This window comes from Adiantum capillus-veneris, chromosome 2 (genome assembly GCF_014529385.1).
Source record: "Adiantum capillus-veneris isolate H3 chromosome 2, ASM1452938v2, whole genome shotgun sequence".
NCBI lineage: Eukaryota > Viridiplantae > Streptophyta > Polypodiopsida > Polypodiales > Pteridaceae > Adiantum > Adiantum capillus-veneris.
The window spans coordinates 50,356,304-50,380,446 of record NC_140932.1 but is presented as its reverse complement, the minus strand read 5'-3'; the positions used below and the strand labels follow the sequence as shown (position 1 = coordinate 50,380,446).

General features: G+C 47.1%; 2 protein-coding genes across 2 annotated transcripts in view; both read left to right on the top strand.

The window, feature by feature from the left end:
• GSH2 (glutathione synthetase 2) overlaps positions 1–24,143 on the top strand; it is a 92,425-nt gene that overhangs the window by 58,103 nt on the left and 10,179 nt on the right. Inside the window, exons 3-5 of the mRNA XM_086485338.1 lie at positions 22,273–22,340; positions 23,108–23,352; positions 23,963–24,132. Coding sequence (XP_086341464.1) covers positions 22,298–22,340; positions 23,108–23,352; positions 23,963–24,132 — 458 coding nt within the window. The 5' untranslated portion in view covers positions 22,273–22,297. The remainder of the gene's footprint in view (positions 1–22,272; positions 22,341–23,107; positions 23,353–23,962; positions 24,133–24,143) is intronic.
• LOC147462760 (uncharacterized) lies at positions 13,790–15,905 on the top strand. Its single transcript, XM_086527289.1, has 2 exons — positions 13,790–15,742; positions 15,858–15,905. The coding sequence occupies exons 1-2, from the start codon at positions 13,790–13,792 to the stop codon at positions 15,903–15,905; spliced, it is 2,001 nt and encodes a 666-aa protein (XP_086383415.1).

Below are 24,143 nucleotides of genomic sequence, written 5' to 3'. Positions count from 1 at the left end.
AGTCTGCTGCTCTGGAGACAAATTCAAGCCAATCTAGCAGCCCAGATAACATATAGAAGTCCCTGGGGGAATCCAGATTCCACCTGAAGTCCTCTCCTGGGGACCACTCAGGTGTAGGAGCACTTCTAACCCAGAAAGCCACAGTCTTCCTCCGTTGATTAGTGCCCCTGATTTGTTGCACATCAATAATGCCTATTTTTCGCATGAGGCGTTTCACGATGATTTATGATGTTATTCCCCCACTGGTCACCCAAATGCATCTTGATCTTGATATTGCTTGGTTTTGCTTCGTTGTGCGTGTGCAAAGTGTGATTCAAGATTACAGCAAGCATTACATGCTTCAATTACGTGGTGATGTTGAGGATGCCAAACATGTTTATCAATAGCTCCAAGTCTTGGTTGACACATGTTTAATGTCTGATGGTCTACTCGTCCTAGTCTAGTCAGCAAGTCTAATTGGTCGTCGATCTAGGTTGAGTCTAGCCCACTCGATTTAAAGTTCATGGGTCTTGACTCTTCCTGCCTAAGAGGTTGGGTGGGTTTATTGCTGCTACATGACACATACAAGGCAGTCTAAAGTACTACCACAGAAAGCGCCAACGGTGCCAAGTAGAAGTCCATCAGTCCCGCTACCCCTACCCTCCCAAGCATCTACTTCCAATTCCTCAACCAGTTCTTCACCTCCCATGTCACTTTCCCCAATACACTCCACCAACTGTGTTACAACAGGCTCTGGAGCAACAGGTGCCTGAGAAGGCAGCCATGGAGGCCCTAACAAGAGTTCTTGCTAAGGTGAACATCAAGTTTCCCACTTTCAAAGGACTCTTTACCGAGGATACAGACAACCACGCTAGGAGGTTTGTATCCCTCTGCAGAGGTTGGGGCCTAAACAGAAAAGATGCCTACTTAGTACTCTTTCCGTCTACCTTGGATGGTTTAGCGGACAAATGGGACAGTCAGTTTGCGAGAACCACTTTATGACTTGGGCAACACTGAGGCGACAATTCTATGAAGCTTTTAGACTAGGTGAATTTTAAGAGAAAGTCTTGGATGAGTTGGAAAATTTGATGCTCCAACCTGACGAGACATTTGCAGAACTCATGACAAGAACAAAGTCTCTGGTGGCCAAGCTTCCTCACCAACCATGAGACTTCATGATCAAGAAGTGGGTGGAGAAGGCTCTCCCAAAGACGTCTGAACAGAAGCTACCTAAAGCAACTTTTGAGGCCGCCGCTACCAGAATCTAGGGGGCAAGGCGGTTATTCAAGGACTCCCCCCAGGTAGAGTTTGCCTCGATCCTCATGGAAAGTGCATCTGACCCTTTGATTTCTTTACGCAGGGAACTCGAAGCACTGAAATTAGAACGAGCTCTTCAGGAGAGGTCCTCCTCTCTTCGACAGGAGAAGTCCCCACATCAAAAGGGTTTAGACCCGATCAAGCGGGAGCTAGTAGAGCTTAAGGCTCGCTAGGAGTCTAAAGCGGTGGTCTAATGTAGCTCATGTCGCTTCCCACGGCATCCTGCACACGAACGCCCTCTTTGGGCCTACTGTCACCTATGTGAAAAATTTGGACATGAGGACAAGGATTGCTACTACCTAAAGGGATTACGGCCTTTAGCAGAGCCTCGCTCCTACTCTTCAACAAGGGTTGGCACCTGCATCTAACATGGTTCACCCTATGGCCATCTAAACTACATACCACCCTTTCTGCATACACCCCCTATCCAAGGTCTATATAGTATAGAGCAGTTTTCCATCTTAGAGCTATGATTTTTAAAAATTAACCTTAAGGCATGTAGCCAGACCGAATATATCCAATGCCTGCATAATCTCTCGCACATCATCCTGGTTATTGTGGGGCATGAACAACGAGTCATCGGCATAAGCTTGCCCAATAAAGTCATTCCCAAAGGGTAATTGCAAGCTGTGAAGACAACCAAGCGAAGTCAAGTGATCAAAATGCAACCACAAGGGGTGAGTGGCAATGGCATACAACAACACACTGATGGGGCAACCCTGTGTGAGAGAGCATCCAAGAGGCCAAGGGTCAGTCAGCTCTCCATCAAGAAGGCCTGAAGATGTACTATGAGCATACAAGAAAAATACAACATTGGTTGACCTAGGACCGAATCCAAGGCCCGCATTGTGACGGCAATGAAATCCCACTGTACCATATCAAAGGCATTTTCAATGTCTATCTGCATTGCAAGGACATCCTGCTGGGTATATTTAGCATATTCATTCCAATCAATACATTAGCCAAATTATCCAAGATTTGGTGACGAGGGATGAAGCCATACTGAGCCAAATGGATATCCGCAATAAGAGGCTCCTTGATGAGATGTATAATCATTTTAGCCAAGATTTTATACATAACCAGCATAAGAGTAATCGGCTGCCGAAGCGTTTTGTGGGGACTAAATATTTTGGACCTTTACCGCCACGTTTTAGTGAGGAAGGCAATTTTATTGCCTAATCTTGCATAGCAGTCTCAGCCATGGACATTTATGATTCCCACAATATGTTAGCATGCACGTCCTCCTTTGATCACTAGCAGACTTCTCTGGGAGATTGTGTTTGGCAAGATGGTCAGCCATATTCCTGGTTGCTCGATCACCTCTAGTTTGTTCTTTGCTTGGAAAGCCGTTACGGCTCATCTTTCATGGCATGGCAGACAACAACCAGATGGGAATTTACTACGCTTGGAAAGCATTCACTGGAGTAAGGTATTCTCTCTTACTCTTGTTGACTGGTCACCTCGCCATACATACTTCCTTTCTTGTGGACGCATACGCATAGTGGATAATGTGGTTGATTCGTCTCGGAACATGCTTCTTTTTTCTCAGGCAGTTGCACGCTTTGGGTTGGGCGTGCATTATTGTCAGATTTGGAGTGCGCGAGGAACAAAACATGGATCCTGAAACAGGCTGCCTCATGGTCTGCTGCGGAGTCGCCAAGAAAACGAGTGAACTCGTAGTCGAAGAAGTCCCAGCGGCGTCTGATGTCAATGCTCGTCAGCCCACGAGGGATGGTTGCAAGGGAGGATGTCTGAATCTGCAGATGGGGCCGCAAGAAGGGCTGACCCTCTCGCGCCATGCGACTCGTGGCAAAGGCGCTGCCAAGAGATCTCCTAGCCGTCGGAGAGGGACCAGTCGCCTGAGCCGATTGAGGAACTGGAGCAGGAGGAGGAGAGGGAGCAGGAGGAGAGTGGGGGAGAAGAGGGGCGGGATGGAGCGACAGAGGTAGAGGGGCGGGGTGGAGAGGCGACGGGAGCAGAAGGCGGGGAGGATGAGGCAAAGGGAGGGAACTTTGGGGGGGGGAGGGGGGGGGGGGGGGGGGGGGGGGGAGCGGCTGTCAAGGGAGAAGCGGAGGTGGAGGTTGGCGTAGGGATCTCCTCCTTCTCGAGAGGACCAAAACGGTTCCCCGTGGGAACCCACTGCTGTTGAGTAGGCACCTGAGGGCCACTCTGAGTGCTAGGCTGACGCTGTGGCCCTTGGCGTCGGCGGCCACGGGCCTGCTGCCATCCCTCCTCCGCTGGAGCCCCAGGCTTGGAGGGTGGCTCTGCATCTGTACGCTGTGTTGCTGGCTGTGGCTGCGGGCCAGCCCTGGCAAGCTGGGGCTGAGGCTGTGGTGCAGGTCCCGGCCTCCTTTGTGGATAGGCCTTCGCTAGATGGCCCATCTGGCGGCAAATGAAGCACTGGTTCGGGAGGCCCGAGTACTCCACACTCTGTCGAAACCAACCCCCACTCACCCGAGGTAGAAGGATAACCTTCGGGAGCGTGTGGGTATCTCTGACCAAAACTCGAACTAAGGGAATGCCAGCCGCCTTGGCAGCTACTGATGCTGCCGTGCGAAGTGTCTCCAGGACAATCCCAATGGCGGAACCGATCTTGGAAAGAAGTGGTAGGTACTCCCTCCGTAAACCCGGAAAGCTGACTGAGATGGGGATGTCTGCCTCTTCTACTAGAACATCCGAAGCTGGGTCAAAACCATGTCGCCACTATCGAAAGTGGGCACGTGAGGCTCGGATGGCCAATGGACTCATAGCTATGACCTTGGACGCCATCTCGGAGGACTCAAACTCGATCTGATAGTAACCCCGTCCGAGAATCTAGACATCCAAAATCTTTCCCACCTCTGCGAGAAGGCGGGCCTGGAGAAGGTCTCGCAGCTCTCCTCTGCTAGGTTGGGTGCCGAGAATCTTGCAGATGACCGAGGTCGCCTGCAATCGCTCTACCTCGGCGGCAAGGCTCGCTTGCTCTGTAGGCGAGAGAGCAAGTCGAATGGTGGGCTCAGCGGGGTCGGGCGAGGGGGCTTCTGGCGAGTCCCTCTGTGGCGAAGCTGGAGCCTTCATCTGTGTCTACTGCTGTGGCGTAAGAAGAGGACGACACGAGGGTGTTGCAAAAGGGCGCGCCAACACTGCTCCAAGGAGTTGAAACAGATGCCGAAAGTGCCGAATTTGCAGGGAGTAGCCGAGGCGGAGGGCCCAAACTGATGGGTGAACGGGCCGAGTCGGGGGGGGGGGGATAAAACGGGTTGGGGCTGAGAGCGTGTGGCGGCAGTAGGGGCCGAGGGCGGGCGGATTGGCTGGAATAGGGCAGCACGAGGGGGGGCAGCGGGAGGGGACAGGCGAGCGGGGGGCAGCGGGGGCTGAGGGCAGCGGGCAGCACGCGGGGGGGGGGAGGCGATGGCGATGGTGCAGCGGGAGTGTACAGCAGCAGCGAGCCCTTCATTCTGAATTACACCTTTCTCTTATCAGTTTGATGTTTAGGGATCATCTTGGGTGCTCTGTGATTGAGCTTTTTTCATGTTCATGGTGTTTTGGTGAAGATAGAGGCGTTTTCTACATAGTCTGCGGGTGTGTGTGTGCCATTGGGGCTGAGTGTGTAAGGAAGAGTGGGAGAGATTTGGGAATTCAGTTGAGTGTGAGAGGATATGAGTATGTGTCTTTGTTGGTTGATCTTTTGATCACCTTGGGAGGACCTTCACGTCGGCTTGGTTGGCATCTGGTGTGATCCCAAGCCTCATCGTCACCGACTCTCTACATGCATCTTGTTGGGTTGGCAGGAGCTTCTAATCCCCATGAGTTGCCTCTTGATTCAAGTGAAGAGGGACCTATTTGGGTGAGTTTCCTCTACCATTTGGGTGTGTGAGTATCCATTCCAAGTTGCAAGCAGCCTATGCTATAGAGGTGAAATGCTTTCAGCCCTCCTTGTCAGTTTTTTGTGGCCCCTATTGAGGAGGGCAAGAACTCTATGCATACTTTTGGATTGCAGTTCTTGGAGTTGATGATGTATGTGGTTGTGGGTCCTCTGGGACAGCCGCCTATGTATGTGCAAATTGTGGGTAGCAATTCATGCGGTAATTGAATTGGATTGCAGCCTTTGTTGAGGGTTGTGAGGTTTTGTGAAGCCAAGCACTGGGGGCCGGGTTACCCAGTGTGAGGTGGATTAGGTACTGGAGCGATCCATCGACATCCCTTACCCTATCAACGTCACATGTAAGTGATTTTGTGGTGGACAAAGATGACGCAAAGCTTTCCTAAATTTCATGGATTGCCACATGAAGATGCTAATGCGTTTGTGGAAAATATTGAAGTGGAATGTTTACTACATGGCATACAAGATCCTGCCGTTATGCTGTGTCTTTTTGGTTACACCTTGCAAGGTGATGCAAGGGGGTAGTTGCAAAATTTTGAGGCACAAGCTCAAGCACAAAATCCACCAGTTGTGCTTGATTACAACCTAGTTAAGCATGCTTTTTTGAATCTCTTTAGAGAAGGAGAGGAGCCTGATACTGTTTGGTATGAGATTCTAAATCATGTGCAGAAGGAGAATCAAAGTGTTGATGATTACCTGAAGCAGTTTACACGTGTTTGGGATTGTTGGTGTGTATCTCTTGGAGATGAGACTCCACCAACCATGTTAAAGAAGAACCGTTTTATTGCCAACCTCAAAGGGAGTTTAAAGCTGAAAGTGGAGTTAAGGAGACCAGCCACTTTTGAAGAAGCAGTAACCATAGCCAGGCAAAAGGAGTGGAAGATACAAGGATTAAGTGAATATGGAATAATTGCGGATCATGTAGTGAAAAGAAGGGGAGATGAGAGAGAAGTTAAAGCGAATGGAGGCCAGGGTGAACAAGGAGCCCATAAGCAAATGGATACGGAACAAATGCAACGCAATATGGAATTATTGCGGATTATGTAGTGGAAAGAAGGGGAGATGAGAGAGAAGTTAAAGCGAATGGAGGCCAGGGTGAACAAGGAGCACACAAGCAAATGGATACGGAACAAATGCAACGCAATATGGAAAACATAATGAATATGATGCAAGAATTGCGCCGAAATGTCGTTGGAGGTGGACGTGGAAGAGGTGGTTATGCTAGAGGTGCTCCACCACCAACAGGAAGAGGGGGTCTTCAACAATGTGAAGCTCTACTACCTATTGGAAATCTTGGACGTGGACGTGGTGTGTATCGTGGTAGAAGATTTATTCCTACATGCTACAATTGTGGAGAGCTTGGATATGTATTGGTGAGTTGCCAGACATTTGCTCAGTTGTAGATGCTTGGCATAAAGGGCAAGTATTGGGAGAGGTTTATATTGATGGTGGTGCCCAAATATGCGTGATCACACAATCCTGTGTGGAGAAGTTGGGACTTATCATTTCAAGTGGCTCAAAGTTTAGAATACGGTTGGCCAATTATGCTAAAGTCAAATGTTTGGGAGTTATCAAAAACCTTGAAGTAGAGGCATTTGATGTCAAGACACTTGTTAATTGTCATGCCATGCTTGTGGGCCTTAGAGCTTTTCCTCTTATTCTTGGGAGACCTTGGCTGAAAGCAGTGAGAGGTATCCAGGACTGGGGACATGGAACCATTACTATCTATAACAAGAAAGGAAGTAAGAAGAAGTTTGATGAGACCAGCAAACTGCCACTAGAAATTGATGAAGAGGAAGAGGACGAAGAATATTCAACTTCAAATGGAGAGCAATCAAATGACGAGGGCAATACTACTAATTTTAGCTCTGATAGTGAAGTTGATGTCTCTTATTTTCTTCTTGAAGAGGAAAAGGATGAGGATGCTCGTGTCTTTCAAGTGTCATATGATGGAGGTATGTCAAGCCATTATGAGCAACTAGAAGAGCTTATGCAACCAAGAGTGGATCCTTTGGTCAAGGAAGACATGTTACAAACGATGCTATGTTCAGATCTTTCTGAAGGTGAAAGAAATGAGTTCACGAGGATATTAAAGAAGTTCCCAAATCTTTTTATCACCTTCTACCAAGAAATAAGGGGTTTTAAAGGAAAGGTTGTGCAGATTGAACTCAAGGATGGGGCAATACCTGTTAGGCAAAAGCTTAGAAGGCTTGGACATGAGAAAATGGTAGCGTTAAGAGAAGAGGTGAATAAGCTTTTGGAAGGAGGTTTCATGTGCCCTGTTGATAATGCAGAATGTGTTGTGACCCCCAAGAAGGATGGAAGATGGAGAGTCTGTGTTGATTATAAGCCATTGAATGCAGCCACAAAGAAGGATCCTTATCCCTTGCCTTTCATTGATGAAGTTCTGGACTTAGTTGCAAGACATGAACGATATAGTGTGTGTGATGGTTTTTCAGGTTATTTCCAAATGTCTATTGCTCTTGAAAATCAGAAGAAGACTACTCAAAACTCCATGGGGATGCTTTTGTTATTGTATCCTACCATTTGGGCTCACCAATGGACTTGGCGAGTACCGAAGAAGAGTTAATTGGGTGTTCACTCCATATTTGGGGAAGTTTGTCAAAGATTTCATCGATGATTTTTGTGTGTATAGTACTCCACTAGATCATTGTATGAAGCTTGAGATAGCATTTAGACGATATGATAATTGTGGAGGACAATCAAATCCAAAGAAATGTCATTTGGCACAACCTAGAGTCAATCTTCTGGGACGTGATATCAGAGAATGGAATAGATCCAAATCCCGAGAAGGTCAAGGCATTAATGTCTCTCAAAGGATACAAAGCAATTAGCCACTTTTATCCAAAAAGTTAGGTATATGAGTAGATTCATGTCCCTATCATCACAGATTCTCTATCCTTTACAAAGAAATGTCATTTGGCACAACCTAGAGTCAAGCTTCTGATATCAGAGAATGGAATAGATCCAAATCCTGAGAAGGTCAAGGCATTAATGTCTCTCAAAGGATACAAAGCAATTAGCCACTTTTATCCAAAAAGTTAGGTATATGAGTAGATTCATGTTCCTATCATCACAGATTCTCTATCCTTTACAGCAAGCAGCAAAGGTTGACCCCTTACTTTGGAGTGTTGAATGTGAAGAGGTTTTTGAGAAAGTCAAGGAGATTTTGGGTTCTCTTCCTACTATGCAAGCTTCAGATTGGGAAAAAGAGTTTTATGTTAACCCATCAGTGGGAGAAGATGCTATTGGTGCCATGCTTTTACAAAAAGGAAAAGGATCACAATATATGAGGCCCATATATTGTGCCAGCCGAGTTAAGAATGCTAATGAGAGAGGTTATTCTGAAGTGGAGCTTGTTATGGTTAGCGTTGTATATGCTTGTAGAAGATTCAAGCATTATCTACTACCACGGCCTTTTGCCTTTTTGACGAGCGATTCTCTACTTCCTGAATTGTTCAATAACTCTAACATGTCAGAGACAGTGATGAAATGGATAATTGAGCTTCAAGAGTTTCAATTCTTATTTATGGTCGAGGAAAGCACTAGAGCTACTTTGACAGATCTTCTTACATACAAAGAGAGTCCATTTTTTATCAAAGAGGTAGCCGTGAAGCAAGAAAGGGTGAGAATACAAGAACTTGAAAATGCATGCTTGATGTATTTTGATGGCTCATAAAGGAAAAGTCATGATGCAACTTCTGGAGGCATTGTAATTTATGATCCCAAAGGAGTTTTGATTAGGAAGTAAGGTCTAAAGCTTGATGCAAAAAGCAACAATGAGGCTGAATACATTGCTCTTCAAAGTGGTTTACATATGTGTTTGCAACTTGGAATTTTTAACGTTTACGAATAAGAGGTGATGCCTTGCTAATGCTTAAGCAAGTTGTGGGAGTGTGGAAAAACAAAAATCCAAAATTGGAGGGCCTTTGTCTGCAAGTGAAGCAATTGCTGAAACAATTTGAAGCTTGGAGCATCATGCATGTTGATAGGTCCCAAAATGAAGAAGCTCATAATGTTGCACGGGAGATGATCACTAAAGTGTTTGTCATTAAAGTTGATGAGGCTATGTATCATGGAAGAGAAACCTTGTCAAAAGAAGAAGAGTTTTTGCAGACAGGCCTTTTACCACAAGACATTCTAGCATCAAAGAAGTATGCGTTCATGAGGAAAGTTGGTAAATATGTGCTTCATGATGATGTTCTTTTCATGAAAGGGAGTGATTTGGTGCTACATCGTGTACCTTGGAAGGAAGAGATTTATAGAATTTTAGAAGAGAACCGTGAGGGATCTTGTGGTGGACACTTTGCAATGAAAGTAACTTTACAGAAGATCTTACAAGAAGGGTATGTGTGGCCAAGCATACAAAAGGATGTCCATCATTGGTGCAAATCATGTTTACCATGCCAACATATGGGTAAGAGAGTAGTCAAAGCTGAATTTCGCAACATTATGTTGGCTTATGATTTGTTTGAGAAATGGAGCCTTGATGCAATAGGGCCATTGTCTATGACTGGTAGAGAAAAAAGTTATATTCTTACTGCAGTTGACTATTTGTCAAGATGCGATGAGGCAAAGGCAGTAAAGAGATCACTAGCAAGGATGTTGGAAAATTTGTGTCTGAGGATATATGTTGTAAATTTGGTGTACCATTGGAATTGCTCTCTGATAATGGTCCGGGCTTTCGTGGAGAGTTGATCGACTATTTATGTGAGAAGTTGACGGTACAACATAGGTACACCACTCCATATTATCCGCAATGCAATGGAATGAATGAAAGATTCAATGGAGAGCTTATAAGGATACTTACCAAAATGACTCAAAGTCATAGTAAAACATGGGATCTTGAACTTTCATATGCTTTGTGGGCTTATAGAACATCTGTGAAATCAGGAATAGGATTATCTCCATTTCACTTGGTGTTTGGAAAGGAAGCGTTGTTGTCCATTGAAGTTGAGATTGCACTTTCCTTTAAGGGTGAATCTAGGCTTATCCTGGATTCATCTAGGTATATTTTTTAGTCGTATAGCGGACATGCAGACTTCACATTGTGAAGTTTTCGTCCGAGTTACGACCAGTTGATATTGTGCTAATTCTTTCTATCTTTTGTGGTGCGTATGCCATATCAACTACCTCATTTTTGTGCTAATTTTTTTGATTTAATGCTTCTTTTAGTGCTAGGCTTCATTATGGCTGAGTCTGCCCTTGATCTCCGGAGTCATGACAGAAACTCAGTACGCTGAACTTTGTGTTGATGTATGCTCATGTGTGTGTGCGTGTGGTGTGTGTTGTGTTTGGGAGCATATGTTAGTACCTAGTTCTACACCCACTATTGGGCACTGACGACGTTAGTGGGGATGTCGTGGTATTTAGTCAATACTATGCATGATGGAGCTGATGGTTATATTGTCTCGTGGGTGACTACCATGGGTCTATACCTTGCACTTTCCTTTAAGGGTGAATCTGGGCTTATCCTGGATTCATCTAGGTATATCATCAACAAAGAAGGTTTAATGAAAATGTGAAGGACAAAGAGATAGAGGAGGGTGAAATAGTATTAAGATACAATAGCAGATTGGATAGAACCTTTAAAAAAAAGTTTTAAATCAAATGGGAGGGTCCATTCATGGTAGCAAAGAAGTACAAGAATGGCACTTATCAGCTTGCTAATTTGGATGGAACCATTTACTCATTTAGAGTTAATGGATACAAGCTCAAGAAGTATGTGCCAAGAATGATGACAATCGTAAAGGATGATATACTTCTTGAAGAGCATGACAAATCAAATGTCACTTTACACGCAGAGGTAGCTTCTAAGGATGATATGCGCTCTGTGTTTGCCCCAGAAATTGCTGTTGCTGATCATGAATGATCTAGCAGACTACGGAGTTGGCAAGTTATGACAAGTTTTTTTATGCGACTAAGAAAACACCTAAAGATTTTATAGATGCTTGCCAATTTGTTGAAAGAAGTCGCATATGTATATGCCATGTACATACTCAAGCATGCTCAATCAAGGTCACCGCTATGTACATATCGTCTGGATGGATTGGACCCTTGTTTGTGACATCATGGTTTTCTGGAATTCCTTGTACATGATGTCAATATGCTTTTGAGTCTCAATAAAACAAGTGGAAGTATAGAGAATGCTCTCTCATGCGCAAAAATGTGATCTGTGTAGTGGTCGGGGCACCTCGGCTATATCCTTGTAGAATTTATCCAGATCACGTGCATCGTGTATAGAAAGTGATGGATTCTGAAATAGAGTGCTTTGAAATGCTTTGAGGAATCACTGTGACCAATTTGGTGATTTTTGGTAACTATTTCCCCCAGTCCCCATCGAAAATGGCTAAAAATGGTCTAAAACTGGTCAAATATGGTCCAAATTGGCCATTTTTTGACACATCGGCTCGCATGCCGTGAAAACAAAAGGGGGGGCCGCTTGTTGAAGTGAAAAAATAGAGAATTCATTACTGTGAGAGAGGGAGCCAAGAGGATTCATGGTGGTGTGTATAGTGCTGTCCCGCACCTGTTTCTTGAATCTTCCCCACCTTTGAAGAGTGAATTACACCTTTCTCTTATCAATTTGATGTTTAGGGATTATCTTGGGTGCTCTGTGATTGAGCTTTTCTCCATGGTCATGGTGTTTTGGTGTAAGATGCAGCGGAATGAATGTTGTTCTTTCTCAAGATGAGTGCTCCATAATATGCTCAAGGTTCCTTTTTGTTCTTATGGAAGGGAGAGCCTTCCGTTCTTAATGAGAGAGTGCAATGATCATAAACAAAGTGAATCGACTCTGTGTGTGCAAGTGTATGAGACTGAGAGATAGAGAGAGAAGAGAAATACAACACCAAGGATGATGTAAAACCCTCCTCCGAAGGCCCCACTCTCGTTGGCGAGAGTGGTCTACGACTGATTGCACAAAATGGTACAAAGTGGATGCATGTGACTGATGCAAGTCTAGGCTAGGTCGATGTCGAAGACGGGAATGACGAGACCGACGCTAGGGCTGAAAACTGAAGCTATTCATCTGCTGTCCAAAAACGCTCAAGGCTGAAATCTGCTGAAAATCAAAACGCTGGTTTTGGCACTGATTTCTGCTGCTGAAAACGCTGTTTTGGGGGCTATCGAAACGCTGATTTTCTGCTGCAATGCGATGCTGAAAACGCTAGGAGAAACTGGGCAATGATGGGGATCTGGAAAAGAGCCAATGCTGGGGGTTTGTGGGTGATGATTACCTTGATGAAAAACGCCAATGGCTGATGTCCTATGGCGATGAGTCCTACTGAAAACGCCAGCAAGGAGAAGTCTGCTTGAGAGGGAATCGCCAAGGCTGAGAGTCCTGCCGAGAGAGAGGGGGAACCTGTCGCCGAAGGCCTGTGTTCTCCTTGCTCATCTGCCAAATAGTGCTAACCTTGGTTTGCTTATATATTATCTTACCCAATTTGCCCTACCTACTTTCCAACAAAAGTCACTTAAATTAATAAGTGAAAAATGTCAAAAATAGGTAAAATAGGCTAAATGCATTGGAAAATTTCCTTGAAGGATTCTGATGGGAATGCTTATGATCATGCTTTGTGCAACCAGAGGATATGCATCTACACTAAGTGCCTGGGCATGCACGGTCTGCGAACAGACTCACAAAAGTGCCAGAACACTTCTAATCTAGACTGACTGGACTGACGGAACCCTTTGTTGGGATCCTCGTGAGAGGGAACTTTTTCGCGGCGCGTCGGCGGTCCCTCCTTGCCCCTAGCGCCCCCATATGGGCTGTCCCTCATGCGGCCCGGCGGTCCACGTTCCCATTCTAACCTAACTCCCGCTAACCTAACTTTCCACCGTGGACGGCACTTGAGGGGGACCGAGGCCCTGTTTGGTGAATTGCCCCTCTCCGCGGCCATGCTCCCCGCGAGCCAACATGACGACCCGTGGACCCGTCGCTCCCGTGGACGATACACGACTCCGGGAGCCCCCGAAAGGCTTTATGCAAGTGAGAGCCCCGCTTGGGCCGTGGCCGGGTCCGTGGGGGTCCCGTGGTCCAAAACGGCTCGGGACGCGCCCGCAGGGCCGTTTCGGCATTTTGATCAGTTTTTGGAACCGCGGCTACTTGACGGGACCGACGGTGATTCCTTGAGAGGGATTTCTACCTCAAGGCCATGGGGCTTGAGTGGTATGCCTGAGCGCCCCGAATTAAAGGACTTATATGGGAGTAGTACTCCACTCTTGGTGAACCGTGCACATCCTGCCGGGTAGCTAAGAGGGGGCCGGTTGTTCAACCGGAGCCGGGGCGGCAATCCTCACGTCCATAAAACCATCTACCCATACTAGGTTGGAGTTAGGTTAACCCAGTCTTCAGAGGCGCCGGAGGGGCCTCCGTCCCTTTTTGTAATCAACTTTTTGAATCAATACAAAGCGCCTGTCACGGGCTCGTTTCTACAAATCTTGTCTCGCGCGTCCCTTTGAAATACTTGCTCAACTTGTTGTGAAGTCGGCTAATTTGTGTTCAGGTGAAGGATCGGCGAACTCGCGCGGCCCCTAAGTCCCATTAACGGGCCGCTCTCCAGGGTCTCGTAACACTTGGTATCAGAGCTAGAAAATCAAAGCCGGTCTATGCCTAACGGAGGGGCACAGAGACCCGCAGAAAGTGACTCCAGCAGCACTCCCCTACCCGCTTCAAGATTGGAAGAAATCGCAGCGGACGGTGTAATTGAGTCTTGGGAGTATTCCAGGTGGATACGTTCGCAAGGGAGACTACAACGCCTAGAGCCTATCAACGAAGCCGGGCCAGAGTTTGAATCCGCGCCTTCGTCACCCAACACGATGAGTCACGCAGACGGAGACTCATTTCACGGGGAGAGGAATGACCCCCCTCGCTATGACAGAATGGACAGGTGGGAGGCTATACTAGAGTCTCAAGCCGCGCTGGTCCAACAGCTCGTACAGGTGAGTCTGCTGAATGCTCAGAATGCCACAGCAGACAAAGGAAAAGGACCGGCAAGCACGTCAGGAGTTCCCGCGAGTGGGAGTGATGGAATGGGAAGCTTCAAGCCTATCAAGCCCTCTCCCTACTCGGGCCAACGGGACTCACTGATACTGGAAAAATGGATCCGCGACACAGAGAGCTTCTTCCGCACCAGCAAAATGGAAGAACACTTATGGACATCAGTGGTGTCTCATTTCTTAACAGAGGATGCCTACAGTTGGTTCCTTCTAGAAGAGAGAAAAAATCCCTACATGTCATGGACCCGCCTCAAGGCTGAGATGCGGGACTACTTCGTTCCGAAGAATGAAGACTTCAGACACTTAGACGAATGGAGGGCCATCACCCAAGGTGAGAGCAAGTTGCAGGAGTATGTGTCCAAATACAGGCAGTCCATGCTGAAAGTGGAACAGATGACTTGGGAGAGAGTGAGACTCCACGGTTTCCTCTATGGGCTCAAAGATTGGGCCCGTAGGGAGATCGAAAAGCAGAATCCTGTCGACTACATGGCAGCGCTGGCCATGGCAGAAAGGCTAGTGGACTCCGACTTGCGCCGAAAGGGGGCCACCAACACAAAGTCTGGGGGAAGTGGGAATACCCCTTCCAACTCAAACAAAAATCAGTCTTCAGCCGGGCCTCAAAGAAGTGAGCCCGCAGGCAGCACGTCAAACCAGCCCCGACTGTACGGGAACTTTCGCAATAACGCGCCAAGCAGCTACAGCGGCTCGTCGAGTAGTAGGAACTTCTCAGTGAACCAGCGTGGAGGGGCTCCTCAACGGACGCTGCCTTGGAGAGCGAACCCGCCCCGCCCCTGCCGTAACTGTGGGAGTCCTCATTGGGATAATGATTGTCACAAAGCTAGCTCTCAGTCTCGAGCTCACTCCGCTTGGGCCAATGAGACCAACGCTGACAGGACAGGAACGTCACAAGTGCAGATCACTGAAATCACGGAGCAAGAGGCTGAAAGCGGAAACAAAGAGTCTACCGAAGGAACGGTCCGTGTAGGAGCCATCAAAGCTTCCCTACACTGCCTAGCAGCTCGTATCAAGCCAATCCCAAATATGTATGTCAAGACGGTGATCAACGGGCAGTCCCAATTGGCGATGCTCGACTCGGGAGCGAGTCACAACTTCATCTCACCATCATGCGCCAAACGCTTGGGAGTAAAGACCTGCAAGCCCGGAGGAGGACGAAGCATCTCAGTAGGCTTCGTACAAGGCGAAGACTCGAACACAGCAATGGCATACGACGTGGCGGTCCAAGTAGGTGAATGGCGAGCCAAAGTGGACTTCATCGTCGTGCCCATGGATTCCTACGACATGATGTTTGGCTTGGCCTGGTATGACTCCTATGTGATGGGGTTGTACGCCAAGGGCATGAATCAACTGATGCTGGACATGAATGGAAAGGGGGTGATTGTTCCGATCATCCAACCAATGGACACGTCTCCTGCCCGCAAGACCACTCAAGAAAAAGCTCATTCTAAGCCACAACCTTACGTACCACCTCAAGCTCGAGGGCAGGTAAACGCAGCTCAGACTAAGACACCGATGCCAACGAAAACGGAAAAAGGGAAGACTCGAGTTAGCTGGGATGACCTAGTCCCAGACTCAATGTGGATTTCGCCAAAGCAAGCAGAGAAGGCTCTCAAACAAGGGGCCCAGGTTCACTGCTGTGTGATGAAAGTAACACTAGCAGATTCAGACGAAGAGTGCACTATCGGGGATAGTCGCATCATCAAGGTGATTGAAGAATTCAAGGACGTGGTACCGCCGCAGCTTCCAGCTGGGCTCCCACCTAAACGAGCAGTGGACCACAAAATTGAACTAGTGCCTGGCCATTCGCCGCCAGTCCGTCCACCCTACCGAATGGATGCCACACAGCTACAAGAACTGAAGAAGCAACTGGGGGAACTACTTGAAGCAGGTTTTATCAGGCCTAGCAAGTCCCCTTACGGGGCCCCGGTTCTTTTTGTCACAAAGAAGGACGGCTCATCCAGGCTCTGCGTCGACTACAGAGCCCTAAATAAAATAACTATCCGAAACAGGTACCTCTGCCGCACATGGACGATCTAACAGACAGGTTGGCAGGGGCAAAATACTTCACTAAGGTTGATCTGCGATCAGGATACCACCAGATTCGGATCGTGGACGAGGATGTGCACAAGACAGCTTTCAGGTCACGATATGGAGCTCACGAATGGCTAGTGCTCCCTTTTGGCCTCACCAATGGAGTGGCCACCTTCTCAGCTGGAATGGATACAGATTTCGGCGACATGCTGGATGAATTCCTCATTGTGTAACTGGATGACCTGCTAATCTACATCAAAACTTATGAAGAGCACGTAGAGCATGTGCGCCAGGTGCTCCGCAGACTCAGAGAATGCAAGTGGTATGCAAAGTTGGAAAAGTGCGTCTTCGCAGTACAGGAAGTGGAATTCTTGGGCTTCTTGGTCACTGCAGATGGAATCCGAGTGGAGCCTAAAAAGATTGAGGCCGTGGTGAACTGGCCCGCCCCCCGAATAGTCACACAGGTACGCAAGTTCATGGGTTTCACTCAGTATTGCCGAAAGTCCATCAAAGATTTTTCGAAAATCATGGCTCCCATAACAGACACCACCAAGGGTTCGCTAGCGTTCAAGTGGACAGATGAAGCCCAACGAGCTTTTGAGCACATCAAACAAGTAATGTGTTCTCTACCGGTACTCAAGCTCCCAGAGTTCGACAAGCCATTCCAAATTCACACTGATGCCTCACGCATCGCTCTGGGAGGGGTACTAATGCAAGCTGAAAGACCAGTAGCCTACATTTCGAAGAAGTTCTCAGATCCACAGAAGAGATGGGCTACACACAGCAGGAGATGTATGCAGTGGTATACTGTCTTGACCAATGGCGTCACTACGTATTGGACAAGCACACGAAAGTATACACAGATAATGTTTCACTGAAGTATTTCCAGACACAGCCTAAGCTCTCTCACAAACAGAGTCGATGGCAGGATCAACTAGCGGAATATGACATAGAAATCATCCACAAGCCGGGCAAGCAGAATGCGATGCCAGATGCTCTCAGTCGCATGTCCGAGGTTAATGCAGTTAGCATAATAAGCAGTGACGAAGTACTGGATCAGATTCGCGAGGCCAGTAAGACAGACCCCGCAGTATTACAGATGATGCAAAGTTGGCGACAAGGCAAGACCTCAGTGGGACTGTTCGACTTGCGGGATGGGCTATGGTATGCTCATAACCGCGTGTATGTGTCAGATGATCCCACGCTCAAAGCGAAGCTACTCTGGGAAACCCACGACTGCAAAGTTGCAGGGCACGGTGGGCAAAAGAGATCCTTTGATAGTCTAAGCCGCTATTTCTTTTGGCCAAAGATGCAGGAGGATGTGGTGGAGTATGTAAGAACTTGCCCAACATGTCAGCTAGTCAAGGCACAGCGAATAAAGCCAGCAGGGCTTTTGATGTCTATGCCTACACCATCTCGACCCTGGGATGTGATAAGCATGGACTTCATTGTCGACTTACCCGAAAGCCACGGATTCACTACCATCTTCGTGATCGTGGACTACTTTTCAAAGCAAGCACACTTCATCCCCGCCAAGCCGCCTCTTACAGCCTACCAGACAGCACGGCTCTTCTTCAAGCATGTCTTTAAGAATCACGGACTGCCCCTGGCAATTGTGTCAGACCGCGATGGGCGATTCTTAAGCGATATGTGGCGGGAGTTATTCAAGCTCCTGGGCACGCAACTCAGGTTCTCATCAGCCTATCACCCCCAAACAGATGGGCAGACTGAGCGGATCAATCAAGGCATCGAAGATTACATCCGTTGCTATGTCCAAGCAGATCAAAAGGATTGGGCAGATTTTCTGGAAGTCCTTGAGTTTCAGTACAACAGCAGTGTGCACTCGGGGACAGGTTACACACCATTTAAACTAGCTACAGGAAAAGAAGTGATTACGCCCATGGCACTTGCTTCGGGCACTATGCATGCAGAAGATCAGGATGCTGAGCAGTTTCTGATGGCTTGGCACAAACGTTTGGAGTTAGCCAGAAAGCACTTGATGAAATACAAAGACAAGTATGTAGCCAAACATAATGAAAAAGCACGAACAGAGTTCTTCCAGAAAGGTGACTTGGTACTGGTAAGTGCCCAGAACATCAACCTTCCCGAGAACTTGACACCCAAATTCAACCACCGCTTCTACGGTCCATATCGGGTGCTACAAGACTTCAACAACGTTTCCTACAAGCTGGAGCTACCCTCCAATGTCAAGATCCACAATGTTTTTCACATCAGCCTACTCAAACGATTTCAAGTTGATGGGAAATACGGCCGCCATGTGCCTCTGCTAGACAAAGGAGTAAACCCTTTTGAGCCAGAAATTATCATCAAACACCGCTTCAGGCGCAACAACCTAGAGTTCTATGTAAAGTGGAGAGGGCGGCCAATGTCAGATTGCACTTGGGTGCCAGAAGATAGAGTCATTGCAATGGATAAACAGTTGTTGCTTCGGTACTACCGGATTCCGGAGCTCAAGCACATGCCTAGGGCATAGAAGACCACAACCATGTACAGTAGTAGTTTAGGATGCATTAGTTTCAGCACAGCTATGCTCAGTTTTAGCAGAATAAAGATGCGTTATGTGACAATTATGCGATGTATGCACTATGTGGTCAGATGCTTGGCAGTCTTGACGAGGACGTCAAGTTCTTTGAGGGGGGGGAGAATGTTGGGATCCTCTTGAGAGGGAACTTTTTCGCGGCGCGTCGGCGGTCCCTCCTTGCCCCTAGCGCCCCCATATGGGCTGTCCCTCATGCGGCCCAGCGGTCCACGTTCCCATTCTAACCTAACTCCCGCTAACCTAACTTTCCACCGTGGACGGCACTTGAGGGGGACCGAGGCCCCGTTTGGTGAATTGCCCCTCCGCGGCCATGCTCCCCGCGGGCCAACATGACGACCCGTGGACCCGTCGCTCCCGTGGACGAAACACGACTCCGGGAGCCCCCGAAAGGCTTTATGCAAGTGAGAGCCCCGCTTGGGCCGTGGCCGGGTCCCCGGGGGTCCCGTGGTCCAAAACGGCCCGGGACGCGCCCGCGGGGCCGTTTCGGCATTTTGATCAGTTTTTGGAACCGCGGCTACTTGACGGCACCAACGGTGATTCCTTGAGAGGGATTTCTACCTCAAGGCCATGGGGCTTGGGTGGTATGCCTGAGCGCCCCAAATTAAAGGACTTATATGGGAGTAGTACTCCACTCTTGGTGAACCGTGCACATCCTGCCGGGTAGCTAAGAGGGGGCCGGTTGTTCAACCGGAGCCGGGGCGGCAATCCTCACGTCCATAAAACCATCTACCCATACTAGGTTGGAGTTAGGTTAACCCAGTCTTCAGAGGCGCCGGAGGGGCCTCCGTCCCTTTTTGTAATCAACTTTTTGAATCAATACAAAGCGCCCGTCACGGGCTCGTTTCTACAAATCTTGTCTCGCGCGTCCCTTTGAAATACTTGCTCAACTTGTTGTGAAGTCGGCTAACTTGTGTTCAGGTGAAGGATCGGCGAACGCGCACGGCCCCTAAGTCCCATTAACGGGCCTCTCTCCAGGGTCCCGTAACAAAAAGGGACGGAGAGGGAACTTGTCCACGGACACATAGGGTTGGATGTATCACGTGACATCCCCTCCTTTTTAAAGTGAGCTATTGGTACCGAGCTGCATGGCTTGTCCACGGACACATAGGGTTGGATGTATCACGTGACATCCCCTCCTTTTTAAAGTGAGGTACTGGTACCGAGCTGCATGGCTTCCTTGTAGTCTGCCAACAACTCTGGATAATCCTTAAAAACTCTTCGTCGATCCACATCGCTTCGTGGGTCCCTCGATCCTTGAACTTCAAAAAGTATTGTCTCACTTGCTTCTTCGAACCCTGTCGAAACCGATGCAACAACACTTGCTCCTGCTTCATGACTTCAGCTTCATCGATGATCTCCGGTTCTTCTTCTTCCCAAATGTCCTTTGGAGGTGTTCCCTGAAACACTTTCAACCAAGAAACATGGAAAACGTTGTGCATTGACCATGAGTTAGGCAACTTCAATTTCACTGAAACCTCATTTATCTTTTTAATGATTGGAAATGGACCATACATTCGAAAAGACAACTTGGGACACTTCTTTCCAACTTGCTTAAGACGTTGCTTCATGATTCTTAAATATATCCAATCTCCTTCCTTGATTGAGACATCCTGACGATGCTTATTAGCCTGCCGTGAATAAGATTCTTGAGCCTTGCTTAGCCGAAGTGTATGAGACTGAGAGAGAGAGAGAAGAGAAATACGACACCAAGGATAATGTAAAACCCTCCTCCGCAAGCCCCACTCTCGTTGGCGAGAGTGGTCTACGATTGATTGCACAAACTGGTACAAAGTGGATGCATGTGACTGATGCAAGTCTAGGCTAGGTCGATGTCGAAGACGGGAATGATGAGACTGACGCTAGGGCTGAAAACTGAAGCTATTCATCTGCTGTCCAAAAACGCTCAAGGCTGAAATCTGCTGCAAATCAAAACGCTGGTTTTGGGGCTGATTTCTACTGCTGAAAACGCTGTTTCGGGGGCTGTTGACGCTGATTTTCTACTGCAATGCGATGCTGAAAACGCTAGGAGAAACTGGGCGATGATGGGGATCTGGAAAAACGCCAATGCTGGGGGTTTGTGGGCAATGATTACCTTGATGAAAAACGCCAATGGCTGATGTCCTATGGCAATGAGTCTTGCTGAAAACGCCATAGGACATCAGCCATTGGCATTTTTCATGAAGGTAATCATCGCCCACAAACCCCGAGCATTGGCGTTTTTCCAGATCCCCATCATCGCCTAGTTTGGCGATTTCCTCTCAAGCAGACTTTCAGCAAGGGGAAGTCTGCTTGAGAGGGAATCGCCAAGGTTGAGAGTCTTGCTGAAAGAGAGGGGGAACCTGTCGCCGAAGGCTTGTGTTCTCCTTGCTCATCTGCCAAATAGTGCTAACCTTGGTTTGCTTATATATTATCTTACCCAATTTGCCCTACCTACTTTCCAACAAAAGTCACTTAAATTAATAAGTGAAAAATGTCAAAAATAGGTAAAATAGGCTAAATGCACTGGAAAATTTCCCTGAAGGATTCTGATGGATTCAGATGGGAATGCTTATGATCATGCTGTGTGCAACCAGAGGATATGCATCTACACTAAGTGCCTGGGCATGCACGGTCTGCGAACAGACTCACAAAAGTGCCAGAACACTTCTAATGTAGACTGACTGGACTGATGGAACCCTTGTTATTGAAGTAGCTTGTCCACTGACACATAGGGTTGGATGTGTCACGTGACATTTGGTGAAGAAGATAGAGGCGTTTTCTACATAGTCTGCGGGTGTGTGTGCGCACCATTGGGGCCGAGTGTGTAAGGAAGAGTGGGAGAGATTTGGGAATCGAGTCGAGTGTGAGAGGATATGAGTATGTGTCTTTATTGGCTGAACTTTTGATCACCTTGGGAGGACCTTCACATTGGCTTGGTTGGCGTCTGCTGTGATCCCATGCCTTATCGTCACCGACTCTCTACATGCATCTTGTTGGGTTGGCGGGAGCTTGTAATCCCCACTAGTTACCTCTTGATTCGAGTGAAGAAGGACCTATTTGGGTGAGTTTCCTTTACCATTTGGGTGTGTGAGTATCCATTCCAAGCTACAAGCAGGCTATGCTCTAGAGGTGAAACGCTTTCAGCCCTCCTTTTCAACGTCCTAGAGGAGACAGTCTACCTTGAGAACAGTCGGAATGGGTGTCTAGTCTGCACGAGGACGTCAATGAAAACACAGTATTTGTTTGCAGCTACCTTGTAGAGGAGGTCCTCAGCCTCCTCTAAAAGTCGGAATGGGTGTCTAGTCTGCACGAGGACGTCAATATAAACACGGTATTTGTTTGTAGTTACCTTTTAGAGGAGGTCCTCAGCCTCGTTTGCAATGCTGACTCATGAATCATGGCCACCACTAGCAATTGTAGAACCCATGAGGCTATTGCAGCATGAGGTTATACTGAGGGAGTGCATGGTTCTATGAAATTCTCATTTTTATTGTTGCATCTTCAGATGCTACCAGCTAGGGGCATGGTCTATGTGGCAAAGGTTGGATGGTCCATATGACTCGTATTTTCTAGGTAGGCTCCTCTCTACCTGTTTTAATCAGCACAAGGGTGCGCTTTCTTTCCATCACTAATTTATAACTCAACATTCATTGTTGTACTTGGACATTTGGTTTATTTTCTCCTATTTTGTGAGTGCTTGATCATGGTTAAATGCGAGAGAAATAGCTCGTTGGATTTATATCTGGTAGGTTATTTCTGAAATAATAATACTTTTACTTGATTGAGTATCTTCTTTCTATCATAGGCTCTTTTATCCCATCTCATAGCTTGCAAGCTCTGCTGACCTTACGAAGGTCTGTATAGATGTCCCACTCTTTCCATGGTTGTCATGTGAAAGTCCTTCAAAAAGTGAACCAACTCCTTCATAGCCCCTGGGAGTGTGAATGTATGTCTTTCTGGATTCACTAGCACCGCAAATTGTATAACCACCTTATTGTGAGGCTAAGAGGCACAATTTAAGCCAAGGGCAACTTGGGCCTCCGTTACTACTGTCAGGTTTTATTTCATCACCTCCACAATTGCAGCAGTTTTTAAGTCTAGGTTTACCTCTTATTTTAGTGTTAAGTTCTAAAGATTTGTCTCAAGTGTAGCTGTGCTTTTTATTACAGTGGATTCCTCAGAAGAGCTGCTAAGGGTAGCATGATTCTTTCTTACCTGAGAGTAGAAACATCAGATCCCTTGTTTTTCTTTTACATTCCTAGCCTCTTCTTTCCTTTAAAATTTACTTTATTTAGTTGTTTGTTTGTTCAAGGTATTCTAATCACAAGAATGTATTTCAGGAACTTTACACAAAAAACAAGCTTCAGCTTTTGCATTGAGAACGACAGTGAGGTGCCAATTCCGCTTGTCACATAAGGTTGCAATACTGCCTGTCCATACTCAGGCATCCATGGAGGTTTTCTCTTCAGATTTATCAATTGAAACTGCTGGAATTGTGCCTCAAGAGCTAGCTGAGCAGATTTTACCAGAAGCACTTGCATGGGCATCTTTACAGGGTATAGTGATGGGTGACAAATCAGTCGAGGTGAGTGGCTTGATACTGCATATTAATAATCTTTGAAATACTCACGGTTCAGGGGTTTTAGAAGTTTCCCATATAGTGCCACCGAATCAAAACTCCATGACTTGGTAGACTGGACTCTTGGGTCTTTGACAAGATGTTTCACGATGTGAAGGTGCTAGATTGAGGTAGTGTAGGTGCAGTTGTGTCTTTGCAACATGGTTTTAAGAACTCGAAAGGTAGATGCTTGGCTACAAAGTTATTACGTGCCAGTCACTCCATATATTTTACAGTCTTAGGGATTTCATATGAGGACAATAGATGCTCCATTTTTTATTTTTATCGTGCAGATGTGAGTTTATTATGCCAGCATATTGCAAGTCAAAGTATACAGCTACCATACATGCATAAATTGGATGGCGTATGCTTGTTTGCTAGCAGGGGCTGCTTGCTCTCATGGGATAACCATGGTCAGCTCATGCTCATAATGGAATAGGAACAGGTTTCTCAGTCCTATGTGTGCGAAAGAATTAAGGCATTTGTATGTTTGTTCCTCTATGCATGTTTAGTTCGCAATTACCAAATTGTGTTCGCAAGAGTTGTGCTAAGCCTTTCCTGGATGTAATGTTTACAGAGCTCAGGCAGAATTCCTGGAACAGGGCTGGTTCATGCTCCATTATCCCTTCTGCCTTCCTCTTTCTACACAAGACACTTCAAACAAGCAGTTGAGTTAGGTCCCTTGTTCAACAAGCTAGTAGATGACATAAGCAGAGATGACAAATTTTTGCAGGAATCTTTGTCAAGGTAGGAAACCC

What these genes read in the sequence shown, in the direction of transcription:
- LOC147462760 (XM_086527289.1), top strand. Translation starts at nt 13,790, where the DNA reads ATGCCTAACGGAGGGGCACAGAGACCCGCAGAAAGTGACTCCAGCAGC. An exon ending in CGGAAAAAGGGAAGACTCGA is followed by an intron (nt 15,743 to 15,857) that starts GTTAGCTGGGAT and finishes TAACACTAGCAG; the next exon opens with ATTCAGACGAAGAGTGCACT.